The sequence below is a fragment of the Euleptes europaea genome, chromosome 4 (genome assembly GCF_029931775.1).
Source record: "Euleptes europaea isolate rEulEur1 chromosome 4, rEulEur1.hap1, whole genome shotgun sequence".
Taxonomy (NCBI): Eukaryota; Metazoa; Chordata; class Lepidosauria; order Squamata; family Sphaerodactylidae; genus Euleptes; species Euleptes europaea.
Genome location: NC_079315.1, coordinates 8,925,714 through 8,952,005, shown reverse-complemented (window position 1 = coordinate 8,952,005; position 26,292 = coordinate 8,925,714). Strand labels below are relative to the sequence as shown.

The 26,292-nt window shown below is 45.8% G+C and overlaps 1 protein-coding gene across 9 annotated transcripts in view; it reads right to left on the bottom strand.

Moving 5' to 3' along the window:
- The window catches only part of ADGRL3 (adhesion G protein-coupled receptor L3), a 496,674-nt gene that overhangs the window by 47,348 nt on the left and 423,034 nt on the right, over positions 1–26,292 (bottom strand). For all 9 annotated transcript variants that reach the window (XM_056849204.1, XM_056849205.1, XM_056849196.1 and 6 more), the window contains 2 exons: positions 20,501–20,626; positions 15,362–15,458 (listed from right to left, as the gene is read on the bottom strand). In XM_056849204.1, the coding sequence (XP_056705182.1) occupies positions 15,362–15,458; positions 20,501–20,626 (223 nt within the window). The remainder of the gene's footprint in view (positions 1–15,361; positions 15,459–20,500; positions 20,627–26,292) is intronic.

The following is a 26,292-nucleotide window of genomic DNA, read 5'->3' as shown; positions in this document are numbered from 1 at the left end:
TAAAATTTTTGCAAGAAATTTGCCAACAGTTTTTATTAGTCCACAGAAAGATCTGGACTCTCCTTAGGGTTGCCAACCTCCAGGTACTAAGCACAGACTATGGCTATATATAACTCTATGGTAAGTGTATTTGAATGATCCACAAAGGCTACAAGGCCAATGTTACATGAAAATTACACTGGTATTACAAAAAGTACGAAAAGTACAGTCACATTCATTCCAAAAATACAATCTTCTCTGAAGGATGGTGCACATGACGATGCCTAGGGAGACGATCGTTTCACAGTTCTTCATCAGTCCCGTTCCTGTACCAATAAACATATCTTACAATATTGTGCAATAAATATCTAAACTTCTATATTAACAATATTATCAAATATCACATCATACTTATTTCAAGTTGTTACTTACAGTCATCATATTTGCACACTTTTCCTTAATTTTAGCCTCAGTAGCTCCAATACAGTCTCCAATGATGATTAATCTTCTTATTAAGTATAACAGCAACCACATACAATTTTTCAGTTCCAATATTTACACAATGGATATCCATTCACAGGCTGCACCAACAGATTCACCTTTCCTCTGTTCCCAACCGGGATACAAGCAGTTGTGGATATCCCGGTTGGGAACAGAGGAAAGGTGAATTTGTTGGTGCAACCTGTGAATGGATATCCATTGTGGAACTATTGGAACTGAAAAATTGTATGTGGTTGCTGTTATACTTAATAAGATTAATCATCATTGGAGACTGTATTGGAGCTACTGAGGCTAAAATTAAGGAATATGTGTGCAAATATGATGACTGTAAGTAACAACTTGAAATAAGAGTAGCAGTTCTCTTACAAAGGAATTTTAAAGGGAGATTGGAAAGAGAAACTGCTGAATTACAGTTGATATTCAAACTAAAGTCAATGCATTTACCTGGGCTGAATAAAGACCTTGCATTCATGGCCCATTACCAATGCTGATTTCTCCACACCCATCTCTCCCCTGGACATCACAGACTCTTTTGCATATCACACCTAATCCAATCAAGCCTGCTATTCACATTTACATACTGTTCCTCTACTCAAAGACCGTTGGATTCACATTCTAGCTGTATCTGAAGAAGTGAGCTGTGGCTCACGAAAGCTCATACCCTACCAGAAAATATTTTTGTTAGTCTTTAAGGTGCTACTGGACTCTTGCCCTTTTTGACTACTGCAAACAGACTAACACGGCTACCCACTGTGAATTAACTTGAAATAAGTATGATTTGATATTTGATAATATTGTTAATATAGAAGTTTAGATATTTATTGCACAATATTGTAAGATATGTTTATTGGTACAGGAACGGGACTGATGAAGAACTATAAAACGATCATCTCCCTAGGCATCGTCACTGTGCACCATCCTTCAGAGAAGATTGTATTTTTTGAATGAATGCGACTGTACTTTTCGTACTTTTTGTAATACCAGTGTAATTTTCATGTAACATTGGCCTTGTAGCCTTTGTGGATCATTCAAATACACTTACCATAGAGTTATATATAGCCATAGCCTGTGCTTAGTTACTAACCTTAGGTATTGGTACAGAGGTGTCCTTTAGGATTGCTAACCTCCAGGTACTAGCTGGAGATCTCCCGCTATTACAAGGGATCTCCAGCCGATAGAGATCAGTTCACCTAGAGAAAATGGCTGCTTTGGTAAATGGACTCTATGGCATTGAAGTCTCTCCTCTCCCCAAACCCCGCTCCCCTCAGGCTCTGCCCCCAAAATCTCCAGGTATTTCCCAACCCGGAGCAGGCAACCCTAACCCTCCTTGGGCCCAGACTGAATAGGATCAGACTCAGAACTGTATGGATGCCCACTCCTTTGGCTCTGGGGTTGGGCTTAGGGTTTCCAACCTCCAGGTGGTGACTGGACATCTCCCGCTATTACAACTGATCTCCAGGGGACAGAGATCAGTCTCTCCGGAGAAAATGGCTGCTTTGGCCAACCCCTGCCCTCCTCAGGCCCCACCCCCAACATCTCCAAGTATTTCCCAACCCGGAGCTGGCAATCCTAGTTGGGCTGGCAATGAGGACTGTAGCAGGCTGCCATGGGCACCGTGGGCGGGGGAGCCCCTCTACTGTGCCAGTGCTGCCCCAGGATCTTCTCAGTGACAAGAGTGGCAAGAGAGGTGGCAAGAGAGGTAGGGTTGCCAGGTCCCCTTGCTCCACCGGTGGGTGCTTTTCAGGGGCGTGGCTTTAGGTGCGTGACGTGCGCACACACCCCACATGCTGCGCCTACGTCACTTTCGGGCTTGCCCAGAAGTGATGCGGATGCTCTAGCAAACTCTGCTGAAACACCATGGTTTTCATAGAGTTTTGGCGGAGATTGCTAGAGTGTCCGGGTCACTTCCGGGTAAACCCGGAAGTTATGTAGGCGCAGCGTGCAGGGCACACATGCACGTCCCGTGCCCCTCCCCCTTTCTGGGGGGTCTTTTTTGCCCACCGACCCTCAGCTGGTCGGCAGGCAGCCCAGTAGATTGGTGGAATTTTGCCCGCCACCACCGGGCAGTTGGTAACCCTAAAGAGAGGCCTTGCCAAATCCCAAAGACGTCTAAGACTGGCACATCCTTGTGCAAACAAGGAGCTTCAGAAATGGGATTCCACCAACAATGCACTGTCCTAATTTATTTAATTACTAAAGTATTTTTATCCGCACATTCAATTTAAAAACGCCTAGCTTATGCCTCTTAAAATACAGCAGAGCACAATATAAACTAAAACAATTAGCAGCAGTATAATGAGTGGCACAGAACTTTAAAAAGAAAGCAATAAAACGGCGGTTGATTAAAACAGAGACTAAAACAAACACATAAAAGGCACCGCGTAATATGTTCTACAACAATCTGGAGCAATAAAATGGTTATTGGTTAAAAAGAGATGATAGGATAGCGCAAGAAAAATATGGTGAGAGGTGAAGAAACCAACAGTCTTCAAAAAAACCTGGGAAAATAAGAATGTTCTCACCTGTCAACTAAAACTCAATGTACTTGGAACCACGCCAATGACTGTGGGTTTTCCCCCCAAAGAAAAGGGGCCACTACAGAAAAGACCTGAACAGATGGGCAATTCACCTGGTATTATTGATTCTTCAGTCCTAGACCTTTCATTTGTTTGCTTATTTAGAATACTTTTCAGACTCCACAGGGCTTCTAGGATGTAAATGTAAAAAACAGCCCTTTTAATTTTACCCAAAACTAAATTGGCAGCAGTGTTGACACATAATGCTGCCTTCTACTAAATCAGATGTTTGGTCCATCAAAGTCAGTATTGTCTACTCAGACCAGCAGCGGCTCTCCAGGGTCTCAGGCGGAGGTCTTTCACATCACCTGCTTGCTTAAGTTTCTTTAACTGGAGATGCCGGGGATTGAACCTGGGACCTTCTGCATGCCAAGCAGATGGTCTACCACTGAGCCACAGCCCCTCCTCTAAATGCTGTAGATAGATGTGCCAGCCAACAATCTTGCGGCAGCATTTTGAACCAATTGTACTTTCCATGCCATTTTCAAAGGCTGCCTAATGTAGAGAGGGCACCAAAATGAAAGACCACAAGGAACTGGTGCACCAACCAAGACTGGTGAAAAGCGTTATGAGCCAAACGAGATCAAAATATCCATCTGCAGATATGGATATAAAAACCCTTACGTGGCGCACCTGTTCCGTTGGTGGAGCACAACCCGGTCAAGAACAGGCTGACTCCTCAAACTGAGATTGGCTGCATAGTCAACTACAGTTTTGCCTGGAGTGAGCTTTGATTTATTGGCCTTCGTCCAGCCCATTACTGTATGGTTGCCAGCCTCCAGATGGGGCCTGGAGATCTACTGAAATTACAAGAGATCTCTAGACTACAGAGATCTGTTCCCCTGAAGAAAATGACCCCTTCAGAGGGTGGACTGTATGGCATCATATCCCCACTGAGCTCTCTCCCCTCCTCAAACCATGCTCTGCCCAGGTTCTGTACCCAAATCTTTAAGGATTTCCCAACCTGGAGCTGGCAACCCTACATTACCACCTCCGGACATCTGGTCAAGATACCTGTTGTTTCCCCGGACTTTGTGAAAAAGGTAGGGTTGCCAGGTTCCTCTGCTTCACCTCTGGGAGCTTTTCAGGGGTGTGGCTGGGGGCATGCGCCCTGCCAACGTCACTTCTAGGTTTACCTGGAAGTGGCACGGACCCTCCAGCAATCTCTGCTGAAGCTCTATGGAATCCCGGAAATGACATTGGCGCATTGCGTGGGTCGTGCACACGTGCATCACACGCCTCCCCTTCCACTTGGCCATCTTTTGCCTGCTGACCAGCTATGGGGCAGCAGATAGCCCGGTGGATTGGTGGGCTTTTGCCCGCCCCCACCCGGCAATTGGCAAGCCTACGATAGAGAGAAATAGAGTTGCAGGCCTTTGGTACCATTATGCCCCTCAGCCTAGGGTTGCCAGATCCCCTTTTGCCACCAGTGGGAGGTGTTTGGGGCGGAGCCTGAGGAGGGCGGGGTTTGGGGAGGAGAGAAACTTCAACACCATAGAGTCCAATTGCCAAAGCGGCCATTTCTCCAGGTGAACTGACCTCTATCAACTGGAGATCAGTTGTAATAGCAGAAGATCTCCAGCTAATACCTGGAGGTTGATTACCCTAGGACAAAGGTCTTATATTAATATCCAGTCAAATTTTCAGTGACTAGCAGGAAAAAATTTGATTACCGAGAAAATATCTGGAGAACACTGGACAGCAAGCTTTGCAGGTCTAAATATTTAGGGGTAACTACTTCACAATCATGGATCTAAACTTAGCTATCAGAAACATTCCTCTCACTTCGAGAACAACATGAGCAGATGAGCTGACGAAAGACCGTGCTCTCTTTGAGAAAACGTCTTTGTCAATAAAACTCAAACCAATCCAAGCGCAGAAAGTACACAGTCCAAGCAGCATGCTTTCTGAAAGCACCTCACGCAGATGCATTCTTTAGATACAAGCTGGCGGAGGAAACAACAGCGAAGGCACCCCTCCCGAAAACCGGGCCATCCAGATGGTAATGCGGCATTATGGTGACAGAATTCAGAGTGCGGGAAGTCAAATGTAAGCTACTGGGTGATCGAGAGGTCACTTTCTCACAAGGAGAAACTTCCTGGAAGTCCTGTACCTGCGACTGGTTAATGGGCTTCACACCTAAGGGCCACACTGGTATAATTCAGAACATGTAGAAATTGGGAAAAGTTGCATTTCACAGACCTATCTATTACGGAAGCTCAGTGTTAGCTTTGGCTGGACCATGTACTGTATGTATTTATTCTCCCTCTGTCTGAACTTTCGCACTAACAAAAAGGGAAAAGCCACCAAAGAAACCTGTGCCTTTAAGTGTTCCAAAAAGACCACTTGCTCCCTGGCAGTGACTTTGGAAGTAGCTTCCAGTTGTTATGACCCTTCGTGCTTGGAGGTGACTGGCCAGTGACCAGGGCCACTAGTTTGACACCCCAGCATATCTCTGCTTGTTCGGCTTGCAGCCGAAGATTCGGCAGGCTACTTTGAATCTCTGTGGGAAAAGGACTTCCTCAACATAGGCAGCTCCAGCTCTCTGCTAATTCTTGACTCTGATTTTCTGTCCCTATTCAGTCCCTCATTTAATGGACGTGCTCCCTCTTGCCACCGTCCTGGCCTTAACTGGCCCGTCTGCTCCCTTTCACGTGCTGCCATCATAGGCCCAGCCTCTTGCTTCATTAGACGTGTCGTTCGGATCTAGGGGGGGCGAGGGGGGCAGGTGCCCCAGGTGGCAGGCAGAGAGGGGGCGGCGGCAGGAGGTGGGGGAGGCTCAGTTGCCTGGAAAAATGGCTTGTTCTGCAGCGCACGGACCCCGTTTCCCCGCACGCTGCTTGCCTTGCTCCCAACTAAGTTCAGAGCAGTTCAGACAGTGGCAGTCGCAGGCCTTTCTGCCTGCACCATCCTTCTGTGACTTTAAGCCACGGCAGCCATCACTACCAGAAGCTGCATCACCAACCCCATAATCCTTTAGGGCACACTGTGATGAGAGATGCTGCCAATTTCACTTTACTGGCCACCTCCTGGCAAAGATGGTGGTCTAAGCATGAGTTCAGCCTCATGCCCTCTCCTCAAACCTGGCCCTTCTCCTCCTTGGACTTGTCTGGTGGCAATGGACACAGGCTTGCCTGTTGCCTCTTCCTGCGCTGTTATTGGCCAGGGACTAGCTCATCCTAGAGGCTACCAGCAGCCTACGGGAAGTTTCCCAGTAAATTAAATGATCTAGTTGTGCCAGTCCAGGGATATCTGAGAGTGAGGGGAGGCCAAACAGAAAACTGCATGGAAATAAGGTGACAAAATACATACATCCTTGGGCATAATACTGAAGCACAACCAACATTCTGCAACACTTTCCCTAGGTTGGCCCAAGAGGATGTTTTAAAAACGCCAGCAGTTGGCCCAAGAGGATGTTGTAAGAACGCCAGCAGTGCCCTGATGGACTAGACCAGCTGGACCATCTAGTCCAGTGGTCCATCTACTTCCATCCTGTTTCACATGGTGGATGACCAGTTGCCCTTGAGGACCAACAAACAGGGCACCGAGGCCAAGGGCTTCCCCTGATGTTGCCTCCTAGCACTGTTATTCAGAGGTTTACTACCTCTGGTTCCGGAGCCTTCAGGACTAGTAGCCATTGACAGACCTTTCCTCCATGATTATATACAATCACCTTGTAAAGCCATCTATGCTAAGTTGCCATCACCGCATCCCCTGGCAGTGATTTCCACCATTTAATTACTTGTTGAGTTCACTTATAAAAGGATGTAGACAGAATAGAGCGGATTCATAGGAGAGTAACAAGGATGATCAGGGGCCTGGAGACCAAGCCCTATGAGAAAAAGCTGAGGGACTTGGGAATGTTCAGTCTGGAGAAGAGGAGGTTGAAGGGGGACATGATTGCTCTCTTTAAGTATTTGAAGGGCTGTCACTTAGAGGAGGGCAGGGAGCTGTCCTTGTTGGCAGCAGAGGACAGGACTCTCAGTAATGTGTTTATATTACAGGCGGAAAGGTACTGGCTGGATATTAGGATTTTTTTTTCATAGTAAGAGTTGTTCAACATTGGAATCAGCTTCCTAGGGAGGTGGTGAGCTCCCCCTCACTGGCAGTCTTTAAGCAGAGGCTGGACAAACACTTGTCAGGATGCCCTAGGCTGTTCCTGCATTAAGCAGAGGGTTGGACTAGATGGCCTGTATGGCCCCTTCCAATTCCATGATTCTAAGTATTTCCATTTGTCTGCCCTGCATTTGCTGCCCATCATCTTCACTGGGTGCCCCCAAGTTCTAATATTATGGGAGAGGGGAAAAATTCTGTCATCCACTTTCTCGACCCCCTGCATAATTTTATAACCCTTTATCATATCTAGGGCTGTCAATTCGGTTTGGTCCGAACTGAAAATCAACCGAATTTCCCCTGATTCGGTGCTTTTCTGTTCGGACGGATCCAAACTCAAAACTGGCGGGCAACCGGGGGGGCCGAATTCAGCGAGTTCGGGAGTTCGCGAATAAATTCGGCCAATTCGGCCGTCAGTAAGCAGCATAACCGTCAGTAAGCAGCATTCTCCTCCCCCGGCCAATCGGTGGCCAAGCTGGGTCTTCTTCTGGCCAATCAGTCAGGATTGAGTACTGGAGGAATCAGCTGATGTGCGGCCCGGCCAGGGAGAGAGAGAGAGAGAGAGCGAAATCCTCGTGTGTGTGTGGGGGGTGTTTGTGCACATTCGCTCCTTTCTGTGGCTGCAGGGGGCGCATTTTTTGGGGTGCACACACAAAACTTTCACTGGAACTTCAGATGAAGCTTCTTAAGGTACCCCCCAAGTTTTGTAAACATTGGGTCAGGGGGTCCCGAGATATGGGCTCCCCCCTTTTTCTTTCCATGGCTGCAGGGGGCGCATTTTTGGGGGTACAAATCCCAAACTTTGAGCGGAGTTTCAGACCAGTGTTCTTAAGATACCCCCCAAGTTTTGTAAACATTGGGTCAGGGGGTCTCGAGATATGGGCTCTCCCCCTTTTCCCTCCCCTCCTTTTCCATTTATGTGGCTGCAGGGGGCGCTTTTTGGGGGATATAGCCCCCAAACTTTTAGCATAGCTTCAGTGAATTATTCTTAAGATACTACCCAAGTTTTGTAAAGATGGGTTCAGTGGGGGCAGAAATATCGCCTCCCCCCTTTTCTCTTTCCATGGCTGCAGGGGGCGCATTTTTGGGGGTGCAGACACAAAACTTTCACTGGAACTTTAGATTAAGCTTCTTAAGGAACCCCCCAAGTTTTGTGAACATTGGGTCAGGGGGTCCCGAGATATGGGCTTTCCCCTTTCCCCTATTGGGATGAATGGGGCAGCCGATCCGATCCTGTGTGCATCTCCTCTCCAGAGCAAAACGTTCCGTGCCTAATTGGAATCATCTTGGAGTACAGCCCGTCCTGATGGAACAGAAGACAGCCACAGTAAGACCTCTTTGGGGGCTTTAATCTATAGTTTTTCTCCTGTGTATGTGTGTGTGTGTGTGGGGGAAAACAGAGTCTGTGTGTGTGTGGGGAGGGAGCAGTTTCTGTGGGTGGGAGGGAAGCCAAAGGGGGCTTTCGTCGGTTCTGCCTGGGGTGTGTGTTCCCCCTCGAGTCTCTCGCTCCCTGGTTTGAGGGGGGAGGTTTCAGTTGTGTGTTGCAAAGGTGTTGTTTAACAAGGTTGTGTTTGCAGTTGTTTTGCTAATTTCTCCGCTGTTGTCGGGCTGGGAGCTTTGTGCGTGGGCGGCAAGCTCTGCTGAGAGATGCACAACATTAAGGGGGGGGGGACCCCTTTCAGGGCCCATATCTCAGCCCCCCCCCTGACCCAATCTTTACAAAACTTGGGGAGTCTTTCAATAAACGTCCTTTGAAGCTCTGCCAAAAGTTTGGGACCTCTAAGCCCAAAAATGCCCCCCCCGAGCCGCGAAAAGGCGCGGTTGTGTTTTTAATGGCTTTATTCGGCCGAATTTGTTTCCGAACTTTGAATTCCCGCCGAATTGAACGGATCCGAAGTGGGGGAGTTCGGACTTCGGCACGTACCGAACCCACAAGGGCCAAATTCGGCCGAATCCGAACTGTACCGAATTTTTTTTTTTGACAGCCCTAATCATATCCCCCTCCTGAGTTACCTTTTTCTCTAAGCTGAAAATCCTCAGGGTCTGCAATAGAAGTAGTTCACGGAAATTATTAGAAGAGCCGAGCCGACTGTACTGATTGATACTGGTAAGTGAGGGGCTGTGTACACAACCATCACAGATAAATGGTCAAGAAGGAAATGCAAAAGGAAGCTATCGTTGGAATCTTGATTGTTTCACTGGAAGACAATCGAAATGGGTACTTGAGGACATCTGTCTGAAGCATCAGTTCTGAAGTTCTCCAAGCTAACCAATCTCCTCTCTTGATTTACCCAGTGGCCATCCTAAAGTAGGTACTGCAGCTGGTGAAAGGCATTAACATTCAAAAGCAACAAGAAAAGCCACTAGACAGTTGTCTTCCCCAGGAATTACGCATTATTGGAGAACAGCTTATCTTGATAGAAAGGCATGGGCAGGCCTTGGCCCTGAGTTCTGTACACTGGAATGTTCTGTCCCCACTTTTATTTCCTGATGACTACTCCAGACTTTATGAGTACTTTTTGACTATGAGAAACTGATAATTGTATTTAGGGCTGCAATATTACATCCCCTCATTTAAGAGGGATACATACACAAGGATTATTCTCCCTTGTGGATGGAAGTCTAAAACAGAGGAAGAAGGGGTGCAGTTTTATATTTTAAACGTTACTTTGCAATAACAACGCACACACAGTCATAAAGATTTTTTAATCTATTTATGTATATATCTTTGAGTGTTGATTGCTTAGACCAGTGGTTTCCAAACTTTTTGGGCCACCGCCCCCTTGGTTCCACAAACTTAACCCCAGCATCCCCTACCCTATCCTATAAAAAGCATTATTCAAAATAGGGGTTTGCATGATGCACTAAAGAAGATAATAACAATACAATTTCAAAACAGTCGCAATTAATTGCACATCTATTCAAACTCAAATTAAAACTTTTCATTTGAAATTTATTCAACAAAACTGATGAACTTGGTCCAGCGGTACCGGCTCTTTAAATCTGGGAAAAAATTCTAATAGCTTCCACCAAATTTGCCAGCATGATGCCATAGCTTGGTCTATTGTAAATTAGTGAACAACACAGTTGAAAGGGCCCATCTCTAGCACCCCTTGCTGCTCCTTTGGCTCTTAGTGCCCCCCTAGGTAATCCCACTGCCCCCCCAGGGGGTGGTACTGCCCACTTTGGGAACCACTGGCTTAGACCACCGAAGAAGGCTGTATGGCCAAAACTCGTATGGTCAGAGTACAACTATGTTATTTTATGTCTTACTGTTATATGAGTATGTCAATTCGGTAGGCTATTTCAATGCCCTATATGTGTTATATGTGGTACTAGATTTTATCCTGAAATAAATGAATACCTATTTTGTATTTACATAATTTTTAGAGCATACAACCTTGGGCCTTGGATTTTTACTTTTATTTATATTTTCTTGACCTTTTGGGTACTAAATCCCACTTTTAAACGGCCTGTGCATTGCCTTGTAGATGGGCCACTGGCAAAGTAAAATCTGTGTGCTCATGATCAAAGGGGAGTTTGTACATCAGAACACTTCACTGCCCAGGAAGAGGTTGGGAAATTGCAACTAATTTTTTAGAAGAACTGGTTTCTATACCCTGATTTTCTCTACCTTGAAGGAGTCACGAAGCGGCTTACAATCCCCTTCCCCTCCCCGCAGCAGACACTTTGTGAGGTAGGTGGGGCTGAGAGAGAGAACTGTGACTAGGCCAAGGTCACCCAGCAGGCTTCATGCGTAGGAGTGGGGAAACCAACCCGGTTCACCAGATTAGAGTTTGCTGCTCATGAGGAGGAGTGGGGAATAAAATCCAGTTCTCCGGATTAGAGTCTGCCACTCATGTGGAGGAGAGGGGAATCAAACCTGGTTCTCCAGATTAGAGTCCATTGCTCATGTGGATGGGCAACAGAGGGTGTGGGCAGGAATTCCCTGCCCTCAGCGGGAACTTGGCAACCCTAGCTTCATGGCAGTGCCTCACTGGGAAATTTTCCAGTAAGTTAAAAATTTGCCGGGGGTTGGGGGTTGGGGAAGCAAGCTGGATGGTGAGGCAGAGCAGCGGTATTTATCTGTCTGCTATATTTTTATCCTTTCATTCCTCCGAGGAGTTTAGGGGGGCATACATGGTTCTTTTGTTTTATCCTCATAACAACCCCATGAGGTAGGTTAGGCCAAGAGAGAGTGATAAGCCCAAGGTCGCCCACTCAGTTTCCATGGCAGAGTTGGGACTCAGCTCACTACAACACACAGGATAGCAACCTCGGCCTAGCATCACTTGGAGTAATATTATCTTCACATATTTATCTTTACAGAAGTAAAGTGGATTCCAGCACTTTTTGCTCTATCACGAAGACTAGGCAAGAAGAAGAAGAGGAGTTGGTTTTTATGTGCCGACTTTCTATACCTGTTAAAGAGAATCAAACTGGCTGACAATCGCCTTCCCTTCCTCTCCCCACAACAGACACCTTGTGAGGTTGGTGGGACTGGGAGAGTTCTGGGAGAACTGTGACTAGCCCAAGGTCACTCAGCTGGTTTCATGTGGAGGAGTGGAGAAACCAACCCGGTTCACCAGATTACAGTCCACCGCTCCTGTTGGGAATCAAACCCAGTTCTCCAGATTAGAGTCAACGGTTCTTAACCACTACACCAACCCTCTGTCCTCTAAAGGAAGCCCTTTCACAACGTTCCCGGATGTTCTCACTGAGTGAGTGAAAGTTGGAAATAGGTAACAATACCATGTAAGACCCGTTAATAAAAACAAAGCATTTTAAAACTTCAGAACAAGCGGTGTACCCAGCCAGCCATAATCCTGCCTGATCGCTAAGCTCACGATCCTGAGAGACATCCCCGTCCCCACTGATTTTGATGTGAGAGTCAAGCGTACGCCTAACTTCTTCCTATTGAAATGCGTGCTCTGCTTGGATCGGATCATGCCACGAATAAAACAACATCAGCAACTACTGGTCAACACAAATGCTGTGCCCGGCTTGCTGCATGTCCTCAGCATAGGAAAATCCACCGAGAGAGCGCCACTGTGGAGAATACTGCTCTGGAACAAGTCCAGGCTGCCTCAGGGCTGAATGTGGGGAAAAGATTAAGGGCCAGCCTCAGCCCCCGACGAAACCTTCAAACGGGCCGCTTCCAAAATGAAAAAGGGTTCGATTCGTGGACTGTAATTACTGACTCGTCCCCAGGAGTTAAAAATGTGACACTTGCCGCATTTTAGCTAGAAGCGGAATGACAATCCAAAATTTAATATTGGTGTTTGAAAAATATGCCCTCATCAGGGGATAATTTAAAAGCCTGCCTACCCCCCTCCCAGGCATTCCTTCTGAGTTACAGCACAGCAGACTCCTTCCGTTCTAGAAACCACAGCTTAATTATATTTGGGGAGGGAACGAGAGATTTCAGTCTGAAAATACTCAGGTTATGCTTGGGATAAGAAAAGTGGATATTGAGGCTATGCATTTTAATTTCTTCTCTGACCCAGATTCCCGCTGCTTGAATCTGAGATTAATTTGCTCTACTCGTTATGAAGGAATCCGTATAAAATTGACATTAAACTTATTATCTTTGAAGACAGTGATGACAACAATATCCCCCTTTTTTTCCTTGTGTACATTTCAGATTATGTCTTTGTAGATCCGTATAAAATACAGGATCTAAATTATAAGAGAGGGGAAAAAATACCTATTCAAATATTGAGACTGGATGACATTCAAAATTACAATTGCCAATGCATTCTCCCACCCAGGATTAGCAAACGTGACCCTGGGCCAAGTTGTGCCCTTGAGTGCCTCAGAAGAATCAAAGAAGGAAATGCCAAATGACTGGAAGCTGCATTTTACAGAGCAATCCAAAACTCTGAATTTAATTGTCACAGCACCCCCTCCAGGCCTTAATTTCATGAATTCTGGGAATTCTAAGGGCTCAACCAGATGTGACGGTGTTCCCAAGTCCACCAGGGGGATGTCTCTACCACGAGAATGCCTCTACGATTGGGACCCCGGGGATTTGGGTTCTTGGAAACAGTGTGTGTAGGGGGGGACACCGGAACCCCTCCCCCACCCCCGAGCTGTGGTCCTAATCAGGACTAGCCCCCCCCCCCATGGCAATTGTAAAAAAGAGGGAATTTCATCCCTAAAATGGTAGAGGTGTTCCCATGGTGGACTCAGGGACACTGCCACATCTAACTGAGCCCTTAGTTGCAAAATGCACTTGGGGGAGGGGGGAAAGAAACAGTGGAATAAAGATTTACTTCATTTATCCCCCACCTTATTCCCTAACGGGGATCCAAAGCAGCTTACATCATTCCCTTCTCCGCCATTTTATCCTCACCAAAACCCTGCGAGGCTGTGTGACTGGCCATAGGTCACCCAGTGAGATTCCATGGCAGTATGGGGATTCCAACCGGGGTCCCCCTGATCCTAGCATGACACTCTGACCACTACGTCACCCTGGGAGGAGCTCACCCATCTCTAGCTACAACATGCATTGAAACCGCCCCCCTCTCCCCCACTGAGCCAGGGTAGCTGGGGCCTCAATTTTACTGCCCAGCCCTGGATGAACCACTGGCTCCAACCCATTCAGGCCATGCAGAGTCTTCTATCCAATGAAAATTTCTCTACCCCTATTGCCCTTTCAGCTCCTGCATTTTTCCTTCCCATGTGATGGATAAGCTTTAGTGTCAGTAAGTCCCTATAATTCACTGTATGCCCTCAGGAAAAAAGGAGTCTTGCTTTCATCTGCCTTCAAGGAATTAAGACTCCGCTCATGTGGAGGAGTGGGGAAACCAACCCAGTTCACCAGATTAGAATCCATCGGTTATGTGGAGGAGCGGGGAAAACAACCCGGTTCACCAGAACAGAGTCCGCCACTCATGTGGAGGAGAGGGGAATCAAACCCAATACTCCAGATTAGAATCTGTCGCTCATGTGGAGGAGCGAGGAATCAAACCCAGTTCTCCAGATTAGAATCTGTCGCTCATGTAGAGGAGCGGGGAATCAAACCCAGTTCTCCAGATTAGAATCTGTTGCTCATGTGGAGGAGCGGGGAAAGCAACCCAGTTCACCAGATTAGAGTCCACCGCTCATATGGAGGAGCGGGAAAACCAACCCAGTTCACCAGATTAGAGACCTTCGCCCATGTGGAGGAGTGGGGAAACCAACCCAGTTCACCAGATTAGAATCCGTCGCTCATGTGTAGGAGTGGGGAAAACCAACTTGATTCACCAGATTAGAGTCGGCAGCTCATGTGAAGGAGCGGGGAATCAAACCCGGCTGTCCAGATTAGAGTCCACCACTCTTAACCACTACACCACGCTGGATGTCAAGCGACTTCTCCCACTCTCTTCATCCCCCCATTTGCTGTGCAGCAAAACAAGTATCCTGCTTGCTGCATCTGGAAGAAAATAATGACCGGGGAGATGGGCCTGGAAAAGTCTCGAGTGGAAGAAATTGTCTCGGAACTGGGCTGCAGGGATGTTAAAAAGCCACCTGGAATTTCTGGGCTGCCACTTGGCAACCACAAACAAGAAGCTTTGATAAAGTGGTTCTGCCTGCGTTGACGAACACCTTACACTATTCCAGGCTGAATTTTTCATTTTACTCTATTTGGTTACGACAGATTTTTTAAACGGATATTTTCCTATCAACCACAGGACAGCGCTCATTAGTAGGGCGTCCATTCTGGGTCCCGAGCAGATCAGTCGGTTCCATGCTGCGCCGTCTCCCTTAAGTATGTTTTCAGCGGCAGGTTTTCACCTTCGCAAAGCCTTTGAAATTGCTTTTTTTTTTTTGCCGGGGACAATGATCTCAGCACACTCTATCGTTTTGTAATTGCCCATTTCATTGCTAGCAACGAAGCCTGACAGCTTCCAATTCCTGGCACTCGCTGCTGACTAGATTCTGCTTCGCTGCCCTCCGCACCCGCTGCAACGGCTTTTCAGAAACAATATTTGTGAACATGTATGTCAAAAAAATAAGCAAAAATTGAAAAAAAAAACCTTTTCGGTTAATGATTCATTGTGCATGCTGCATGTTTTTATTTTCTGCGGTCACATTTTTTTTACATCTAAAGAAACAAGGGACATCTCATTCCAAAGTTGAAAAGGCGCTACCATTCGGCCTCCTTAACAATTACAAAGGTTGCGCATATTTTGACAGTCCATAATTACCTCTGTTAAGTGACGCTGAGCTGTTTATGTCGCCAGTGATGAAGGAAGACTCCGACTGTTTCCGGACCGTGTCATTCCACATCCTGCGGATACGACTCTGAAGGAGGACAAGAGGAAAGAGCTTCAGCTGTGGCGGGCGAGGATTCGTTCCTTCCTGTCTCTCTCGAGAAGTCTTAGGGCATCTCAGGTGCGAAGCAAGGCACTGTAAGGTGTCGTTTCAAATCTATGATTTTCTGCCCAGGCAAAGGATCCCTCACGGACCCCAGGGGTCCTCAACATTTTTGAGCTTGTGGGCACCTGTGGAATTCTGAGAAGGGCTTCAACAGGAAGAAGAATTGGTTTTTATATGCCAACTTTCTCTTCCACTGAAGGAAGAATCAAACCAGCTTACAATCACCTTCTCTTCCCCTCCCCACAACAGACACCCTATGAGGTCGGTGGGGCTGAGAGAGCTGTGACAAGCCCAAGGTCACCCAGTTGGCCTTATCTGTAGGAGTGAGGAAACCAACCCAGTTCACCAGATTAGCGTCCGCCGCTCATGTGGAGGAGTTGGGAATCAAACCCGATTCTCCAGATTAGAGTCCACCGCTCCAAACCACCGCTCTTAACCACTGCACCACACTGGCTCTCAAGGAGAACCAAACATAATACTTCCCTCCTCACTGCTCCTGGGAAGAAGAAAAGCCTGAATGGGGAGTGGAACCACACACTGACTAAGGAAAGCCCCAGGTGCTTATCAGTTCTGATCCTCCAGTGGAAAACCCTTTCATTGGAATGAGGGCAACCGAAAAACAAGCCTGGCGTTCTAACGGCCTGGCCCACTTTGTGAAAAGCTTGGTGGGCACCAAGGGAAGTACTGGTGGGCACCATGGTGCCAACACACCCGACATTGGGGAACTCTGCCCTAGACTCTTAAGAGTTTCACTTAGGAGCACAAGAGAAGCCCAGCTGGATCAGAGCAGCTAATCCAGTCTCCTGGTTCCAAGAGTGGACAGCAGTACACTTCCAAGCAAGGCAAGAAGGCAACAGTACTCGGTTGTGTGATCCCACACATCCTGATCGATACAGAGATTGATGCCCTTTTTCTCCAGATGCCAATGCAAGATCTGGCCAGGCCCATGGGTGCAGGGTGCCTACTCAAGTAAGGAGTACACCAGAAACACCTCTGCTGCACCATGGCTCCAAAACATATAGAGGATGGTGCCGAGTTGTTTTCTCTTGCCCCAGAAGGTCGGACCAGAACCAATGGGTTGAAATTAAATAAAAAGAGTTTCTGTCTAAACATTAGGATCAATTTTCTAACAGTTAGAGCGGTTCCTTGGTGGAACAGGCTTCCTCGGGAGATGGTGAGCTCTCCTTCCCTGGAGGTTTTTAAGCAGAGGCTAGATGGTCATCTGTCAGCAATGCTGATTCTATGACCTTAGGCAGATCATGAGAGGGAGGGCATCTTGGCCATCTTCTGGGCATGGAATAGGGGTCACTGGGTGTGTGTGTGTGGGGAGGTAGTTGTGAATTTCCTGCATTGTGCAGGGGGTTACACTAGATGACCCTGGTGGTCTCTTCCAACTCTATGATTCTATAAAGGTAGCAAAAGAAAGGCGACCAATCAGCTGCCACCATGAGATGAATTGTTTCAAATCCAGTTGAGAAATTACTTAATCAGGGTTAGAACCTTATCTTGGGGAAAAAATAGTAATGTCAAGATTTAAAAACAAACACCTGATGTTTGCAATATGGAACATCTTTTTTGTTTTTAATGGAGCTATATAATCAGTTGCAGGCATGATCTTAGGAAATCTATTTGTTTTGATATTTGGAAACCTGGAGATAACTTCTCATGTACCAACCTGTTTTGCATGCTTGACAAAATGGTACACTAGTTATAATATGTAACGCCACAGGCATATTACAGATGCACATCTTGGAAATGTAAAAAAGAGGAAAATAGGTGCCCCCCCATCCATGCTTTATATCTAAGAAAGGCTTTACAGCTAGGATATTTGAGCAGCAGATAAACACATTTTGAAAGGTATCTGTGTTACAACTCTAGTTAGATCCCTTCCTATTTTTACTTGCACTCAAGACAGAGACACCTAATTACTGAGAATTGATTTCATATACAGTTCCCCCAGCCAGAATAACTTATGCAAAATACTGAAGAGTAGTAGCTTTACCCGCATTAGCTGAACAGGAAAATAAATGGTATGGATAAGCTACATTGCGTAAGCTTACTAATTATAATGTCAGGGTAAAAGAAAGTAGCCAACGATGCAGTCAATTTGGTCGGAATTGGGCTTTTCGTAATTATTGGAACATAAGGCTTGTGAGTTCACCAACGTAAGTCACATGTTTACTGTATGGACTTCCGCAATCGAATATTTGGGACGGCCGTACTTTACTTTTTATAAAAATGTAATAAAATGTACATGGGAATGTAGCCCGGACTGTTTTCATAACATGAAGCTGCCCTGTTTTGAATATAAAAGATCCAATTAAGGCATGAGATTCAGGAGCCTGTCTCTGGACTCACTCCTCATGGAATGGAAAGCAGCAAAGGGGTTCAGAATCCTTCTTAGGGGCCAGGTGTAGCATCACACGGCCGATTCCTTCTCTTTCACATCAACCAGACTTGGACCAAACACAGCGCGTTCAGGCCTCGTCTGTAAAGTCTCTGAGCCTGCGGTGAGGTCAGGAGAAGCATTTGGGCCAAAGCGTCATTTATTTCACTTTCCGTTGCTACTCCTGCCTACCCTTAGCAGTTCCCGAGTACCTGCGGAAATTACTCAGCCGGCATCTTGTTATGAATTAGCAACGTTGCCTGGGCAACAACGCAGATCATGAGCCGTTTTCCCGGGAACTTAATGGTTACACCTTGCATGTTTTAGTTCAAAATATAATTGCTGAAGTGCCAGATATAATTACATCTATTAGCAATACCGAGTAAATTTGTGTTTCGTTTCTATTGATTAAGTAGTAAACTACCCTGTTTTATATGAACTGCTCCTCGTAAATCTGTTTCGGTGCCCGACTGAATAAGAAGCTCAACCTGGAACTATAAACGAATAATGGAGTCTGGGAACCCTCTCAATAACTCAAGAGTAAATAAAACAAAGGGCGAGGTTTTCCTAGAGGAATACGTAGTTCCCCGGCTGTTGTAAAAGCGGTAGCAGGGGAGGAAAATATAGTTAGGAAAACCGGTGGTAAGGTTTAAAGGGAAGGGAAGAATTTGTGGCAAGGACAAGGCAGGAGGACTTAGGACCACAGATAGGACGCCGGTCACGACAGGTCCTCCATCGATCAAAACAAGGGCATTCTCATATACTTGTAAAAACCCTTTTTCTGCATACCTGAAAAAACCCCACCCAGTTACTACACAATTTATTTAGAGAGATTTATATGTCACCTCTCTAGAGTCCTGCTCTTTTCCACCTGCTGCAGAGTGTTTCCGTTTACTCTCCAATAAACTAACTTGATTTAAAAATAAAGAGAGTGTTTATAGCTATGCTAGGAAAAGGTGACTGGGCTCCTGTAACAGCAGGATATGTGCTACGGGGTACTTCCAATATGTGCATTAGTGGCAAGATACACTGGGAGGTTTAACTTCAAACATTCGAAAGAGTGTTCCTGAATTCTAGCAACTTGCACTAAAAATATCTTTTTTCCAAAAAGGCACCACAAATTTTACCACAAGACCGTGCTATACCAGAGAGAGAGAAAAACAGGGATGGTTGGGCTGAGTCCTTGGAGAGGAGACGTTACAAAACATTCATTAACTAATTCATCCATTCTCAGATTTAAATACCAGTTTGTGGCACGGCTCTCGAAATAGAGAGCTTCGTGCCCAAAGGAGTTTGCAATTCAAATTTGGACACAAAAAGAGACAAAAGGGAAATAGGGAAGGCAGAAGATGGTAGAGATGCTCGGACACCCCCCAGTTCGGCTGACTTCCCTTTCATGAGCGGTGATCAGGGCAGCTAACTAAATCAATGGACTATTTGGAACCTGTTTGAATGCCTTTGCGGGGATGGGCTACTTGAAGCCACCAGATGCCGACGCTCAGCTGTGGAGGGTCCTCAGTATGATCTCCAGCTCGGAAAATTTTACTTTGTACCCAGCAAAGGTTTTTTTTTTATTTAAGGGGGAGGGAATCAGGACCTGAGTTCAAGTTGGTCAGCTGGAAGGCAGGTTCTTCTGATGTCTCATCCAGGAAACTGTATTACCTCCCAGACTTGTTGAGTTTCAGCAAACTGAACAGTGTGTTTGTAACCAGAAGCACAGCCAATTATCCTTCTCTTCTCCTCACCCCAAGCTGTTGGATTGAACGACAGAGAAATGGAGAGAAACCAGCTCTTTCTCCTCTCCCTTTTGCAATGGAGAGCTCAGAAGCATTGGAGAGGAGGAAAGAGAAACCAGCTCTTTCTCCTCTCCCCTTTGAGACTTCACTTGTCTCTGGCTCCTCTCATCAGCTGAGAGTCAGCTTCTGACCAACAGGCAGCTGCGAGCTTGTTCGGCAGCTGTTCAAGTTTCTCGATGCAACCTGAACACATCACAGATTGGCTCAAATCTGATCATGAGTGTCGAGCAAGCTAAGATTGGCTGCCAAAAACATTTGCTGAAAAATCTGTGGCATCCACGGAAAAGGGAAAGCAGCACAAGGGTTTCAACTTGGATTTCCAAAAACAGTTGATGGATCCGATAGATTCATGATATCACCTGCTTGAGTTTTTCCGTGTATCTGCAAGCATTAACCAGTGCTCAGTGTGATGATCATGTGTGATATATGCTAAGAAATTCTATATGGGAATTATGGGGGGAAACATGAAATAGGGATGCAATTTTCAGTGGAAGCCCTGCGTCAGACATAATTGCGTAATTCATCCAAGTCCTCCATCAATTACAGTACAAATGAAATGAAGCATTTCCCCTTACTCATTATTACGTACCTAAGCAATTACAGGACAGTATTCATTAGCAGGAAACCCATTCTTCAGTTCAGAAGAGATGAAACTTTGATTATAAGCACAGTTATGCTCTCAGATATTGAACTGAATTCTAATTATCGTGACCGAGCAGGTAACTATTTTGGCATACCGACAAACTTGCTCGTATTGTGTTCAAGCTTACAATGGCATGCTTTACCTGTGAGCCTGTGGAGTATCTTCCAGGAGTTCGTGACCCAGATGTTTTTCCTGAGCCGATGGAGCTCTCTGTACTTTTCCCACTACAGCAATGTGTGCGCAGGCATTTCCCATATTCTTTTCGTACCTAAACAATTAAACCGCAACATTCATTAGCAAGAAACCCATTCTTTGGCTTTGTAAACTGATATTTGTGTGTGTGCGTGCTAGGGTTGAGCAAACCCCTCCCCCCCGTAAATTTCAGGTTTGGGTTTATTGGGCCCGATTTTTTCGGTAAACCCAGAATAAGCCGGAAAAAAGCTGAATACCTATTCAGCTGATTCGGTGATCACCTATCCGGCTTCGGGTTTATTCCCAGTTTTGATATTTGGCTTTAATTAAATCCGAAAGAAGCAGAAAAAGTTTTTGGGGGGTTTATTTTTGGTTCGGGTCTATCGATATGCACAACCCTTATGTGTGCATATCGGGGGGAGGAGATAGTTAAAACATCTGCTGTTTGTGCATACCTGGTAAAATTGGCAATTTTATGCTTTAACACACATTTATGACTTTGGAAGGGAATGCTTGAGGCTCTTCTGCTGCTGACAACTTCAGACCTCAACACTCATCCAGCCACATCCAAGCAATGCAAAAATAAACCGGTCATTCGGTTTACGACTGAAAATCAATACCCCTTTAAGATTTATATGATCTGGTACTTGGATAATTTTTTTTTTTGCTTTCTGGCAAGGCTTTAAAAAAGTTATAGAGACACAGAAGTGCACATGATTTCCCCTGTTTTTCTGCAGCAACACACCTTGGCATTCTGCCTTCAAATTTCTGCACTTTCAGGCCACGATCCCCCCACGTTATGCCCTCTTGTAGAAGCAGGACCTTTCAGTCCATCTGGGTAACCAACAGCACCATCTCTTTTTTTGAATTTTATTAAATTTATTGTTAACAAAATTACATCAAGACGATAAACAGAATAAAAAGAAAAAGGAAAGAAAGGGGAAAAAATAAAAATACAAACACACAGGCAAAAAGATACTTCCATTTTCGGTTGTACTGAATATAAATCTAGTTAAGAAATTACTACCTGTTCTCTAACTACAAATACAAAATTATTTTTAAAATTATTCTTACAACTAAAAATCAAACTTTTCTCTATCATGCCTACATTCTTATTCTTCTAATCTTCAAACCCACAAATCATCAATTCATTTCCCCCCGTATTATGCAAAAAGACTATAAAGGGTTTCCATTTTTCTACAAGCTTAGATAAGTTATTTTCTCTAATCAGAGCAGTCAGTTTGGCCATTTCCGCTAATTCCAACACCTTGACAAGCCATTCTTCTATTGTAGGTATATATGAATTTTTTCATTTTTGTGCATATAATATTCTTGCTCCTGAAATCATATATAAAAACAAACATCCACATTTCCCCCCCCCCCAAACTGGCTATCCATAAAACCCAAAAGATACATTTCTGGTTTCATTTGTATGTTAAACTTCAAAATCTTCTGTATTATAGAAAGTAATTGTGATCATATTTTTTAAAACTTTTTTTACAGGTCTACCATAAGTGAAAGGAAGTCCCTTCATGCTATTCACGTTTCCAACATGCATTTGGAACATTTTTATACATTTTAGCCAATTTATCTGGAGACGTGCACCAATGATACATCATTTTATAAAAAATGTCTTTGAGACAGCACCATCTAAAGTCGACTTGCACCTAAGTTCATCGAAGACAATGGACTCAGAAGGGTGTAACTCAGCACAGGATTGCATTGCAAGAACCTTTGGCGTCAATACGTTGCCATCGAAACGTTCACTATGATGTCTGAAATGGAAAAGTCTGGTCCACCACAGTGAACAGGGATGAAGAGTAGGGTTGCCAGGTCCCTCATTGCCACCGGTGGGAGGTTTTTGGGGTGGAGCCTGAGGTGGGTGGGGTTTGGGGAGGGGCTTCAATGCCATAGAGTCCGATTGCCAAAGAGGCCATTTTCTCCAGGTGAACTGATCTCTGTCGGCTGGAGATGAGTTGTAATAGCAAGAGATCTCCAGCTAGTACCTGGAGGCTGGCAACCCTAATGAAGAGCCACCATACGAAATAAGGTAGTAATCACTGTGGGACTTGCATTTCCGCAGTGGTATGCTGGGGAATTTAGGTTGCATGCCAACCACCATCCTCTGTAATCTGCTACTGGCATTTTGTGAGAGGCGGCACAGACCTGAACCCATCTGGTAATTGGTCACTGTTGCTATTCCGACATTGTGCAAAAACTGGCACCTCATTAAAGACAGGCAAGAGTTGGCATGACGGTTTTGATGGAAGGTTCTGGTATGCCTCTCCCTGGCCACTGTCTTTGCCCCTTTCAATTATTCAAGACCATTCCTTCTTTTATTTTTCAAAAGCTGACTCTGCACTATTGGACCATTTCCTGGAAGGGGCCTTAAGGGTCAGTTATTCCAATCCCCCTGCTCAATGAAGGAAATCCAAGGTCAATTCACTAACTGTGTGCAACCCTATAAATGCTTTCCCAGGAGAAACAATTGCCGAGCTAAGATTGACAATCCTAGGAAGAGGAGGAGGAGAAGGAGGAGGAGGAGTTAGCTTTTATACCCCGATTTTCTCTACCTTTTTGAGGAGAATCAAAATGGCTTACAATTGCCTTCCCTTCCTTTTCCCACAATCGACACCTTGTGAAGTAGGTGGGGCTGGAAGAGTTCTGAGAGAACTGTGACTAGCCCAAGGTCACCCAGCAGGCTTCATGTGTAGGAGTGGGGAAACCAACTGGTTCACCAGATTAGAGTCCGCTGCTCATGTGGAGGAGTGGGGAATCAAACCCCGGTTCTCCAGATTAGAGTCTACTGCTTTTAACCACTACACCATACTGGCCAATCCACCCCTATCAGGAAGCAAAGTAGTGAATGGGCAAGGACAGAAGAAGATGATGATGATGAAGAAGAACAGCACATTCCTGACCTGTGCTAGTGGCCGCGCCCAAAGGCCTTTGGAGGCCGGCGACGGCCCACGCCAGCGCAAGGGCCCACAGTGCCAGCATCCGGGAGGCGCACGCTGGCGTTTGTGGCCCCAGCGCTGGTGTGCAGGGCTGGATGCCGGTCTCTGGCAGCTGGGGCCCGGATGCTGCCAGAGCCTGCCACCGGTGTCCAGATGCCAGCAAAGGCTGTGGCAGCGACCAGGGAGGTGTTCATGTGGAGGAGTGGGGAATCAAACCCGGTTCTCCAGATTAGAGTCTACTGCTCCAAACCACCACTCTTAACCACTACACCATGCTCGCTCTCTTAACCACTACACCATGCTGCAAGAAGCAATGTTCAGAAGGGCGAAGTACTAGAAGAGAAGAGGCTGCCGCTGCTAAACTATGACTAAGAGGGACAGGGGATCCAACAGCCCAATGGCAGTTGCATCAAGGATCCCCCTTCCCTCTTTCGTTTTGTCCCGGAAAGAGCGGTGCCATTTCAAACTACTCAGGGTTAGTGCTGTCTTTTGGGAAAAAATGAAAACAAACAGAATCGACGCAGGGCAGCAACGTCGCGGCGGCAGCGTAAGAACAAATGCGAACCGTAGCACCACAGAAGTGCGTAGAGAAGCAGCCCGAACACGTAGGGTTAGAATTAGAGAAGCTATTCCCCCCCCCCAAATTAGTGAGAGATATTAATTATGATACAAAGAGATTCTCCAAGCATATAAGAAAGTTGCTGAGGCGGCAGGCATTGTCGGTCCCGCGATCAAACAAAGTGCCTGGAACGCCTTTTAACAAGGAAAGGGAACGCTTAAAAGATGACAGGAGGAAATACAAGGGTCTCAGTTCCCGCTGGGCTTCGGTTGTCTCCAGGGAAAAAAAAGGAAAGAGGAGAAACAATTTGCAGAATCAGCATGGAAAAGGAAGGCGGGGACGCCAACTTTCAGTCTGGAAAGAAGCTGGCTGGAGGACAATTAGAAAGTACGAGCGACCTGGAGCAGCAGGCCTGAGGAACTATCCTTGTGCGGGAGGGATGAATCTTCGGAGCTGTTAGCAAAGCTCTGCGAGAAATCCCCAAGGAAATTCTATCAGACTGGCAGCCGTCCGCCGCCACCCATGAAACAAAATGGAAAAGTTGCTGTTATTATTCTGTAATTCTTGTTTAACCCCGACAGTGTGCTGGGTTCTGGATGGATTACTACTAGAAGGCAGCGGTAGGATTTGTAATATAGTCCGCCAGGATCCATTAAAAACAACTGCAGAAACGCTGGTTAGAAAGGATTAGCAGAAAGCAGGTTTCACACCTTGACAAGAGGAGCCAAACAAGAGTAAGTTGTGAATCAAAGACAGATTGGGAAAAGACGTCAAGCACCGTTCCTAGGGATATCTTTCCTGACTCGGCTAAGATTCAACAGCTTTGTTAAGTGTCTCGGATGTTGATAAATAGCGGAGAGAATTAAAAGGAATTTGCCAAAGTTAAAAGGACACAGTGGATGACATCGACAAAATGGAGCATCCACTGCTGTAAGGAAAAACCTTATTTGTAGCATCAGTTATTAAGATATCGAAGTTGCAACTATTTAATAAAGCATCACACACATTACAAGGAACTTAGTCGATATACTCCACTTTTCAGCCAGACTAGCTGGAAAGTCAAACTGTCAGAATTCTTTTCTGGAAATAAACAGCCGGAATAGCCCAGGGTCACCAGAGTGTGAAACTAAGCAAGGTCAGCCAAGGTTAGTACTTGTGTGGGAGACCACTAAGGAAAACCAGGGTTGCCACACAGAGGAAGACAATGGCAAACCAACTCGGCTCATCTCTTGCTTTGAAAAGTCTATGAGGGGTCACCTTGAGTTGGCTGCAACTTGATAGCACATCATCATCATCATTACAGGTTGAGTATCCCTTATCCGGACTGCTTGGGATGAGAAGTGGTCCATATTTCGGATCTTTCCGTATATCGGAATATTTTGGAATTTTTGTATATACATAATGAAATACCTTTGGGATGGGACCCCAATTCCTTGATGTTTTATATACCCTTTATACACACAGTGTGTGTGTGTGTTAAGTGCCATCAAGTTGCTTCCGACTCATGGCGACCCTATGAATCAATGTCCTCCAAAGCGTCTTATCCTTAACAGCCTTGCTCAGATCTTGCAAACTGAGGGCCGTAGCTTCCTTTATAGAGTCAATCCATCTCTTGCTGGGTCTTCCTCTTTTCCTGCTGCCTTCCGCTTTTCCCAGCATGATTGTCTTTTCCAGTGACTCTTGTCTTCTCATAATGTGACCAAAGTACGAAAGCCTCAGTACGAAAGCCTTCTAAAACCCACTTATTTGTTTTTTTGGCAGTCCACAGTATCTGTAACACTCTCCTCCAACGCCACATTTCAAAGGAATCTACTTTCTTCTTTCTTTCTTCTTTCTTACACACAGACTGAGTGTAATTTTAAACAATATTTTTAATAATTGTGTGTACGTTGAACCATCAGAAAGCAAAGGTGTAACTATCTCACACTTTTATCTCACACGAACACTTCTGACACACACTTGAATTTTTCTCCACACAGTGAAATGTCGGCCGCGTCTGTCTGGACCCAGCAAAACAGTGAAATTGTCAGTACAGATGGTGGTGGTGGAGAGTCTTGGATGCTAGATCACCATCCTCGCCCCTCCCTTCCCCTTCCCGTGACTTTAAAAGCCGGTCTCCATGGTATTGCTGCCTGACGAGACGGACTTCTTTCCCAGAAGTGCAGCCCAACAAAAATAAAATGAGCAGCACAGACGACCTTCCTCGGGGGAGACCCATGAGCTGTT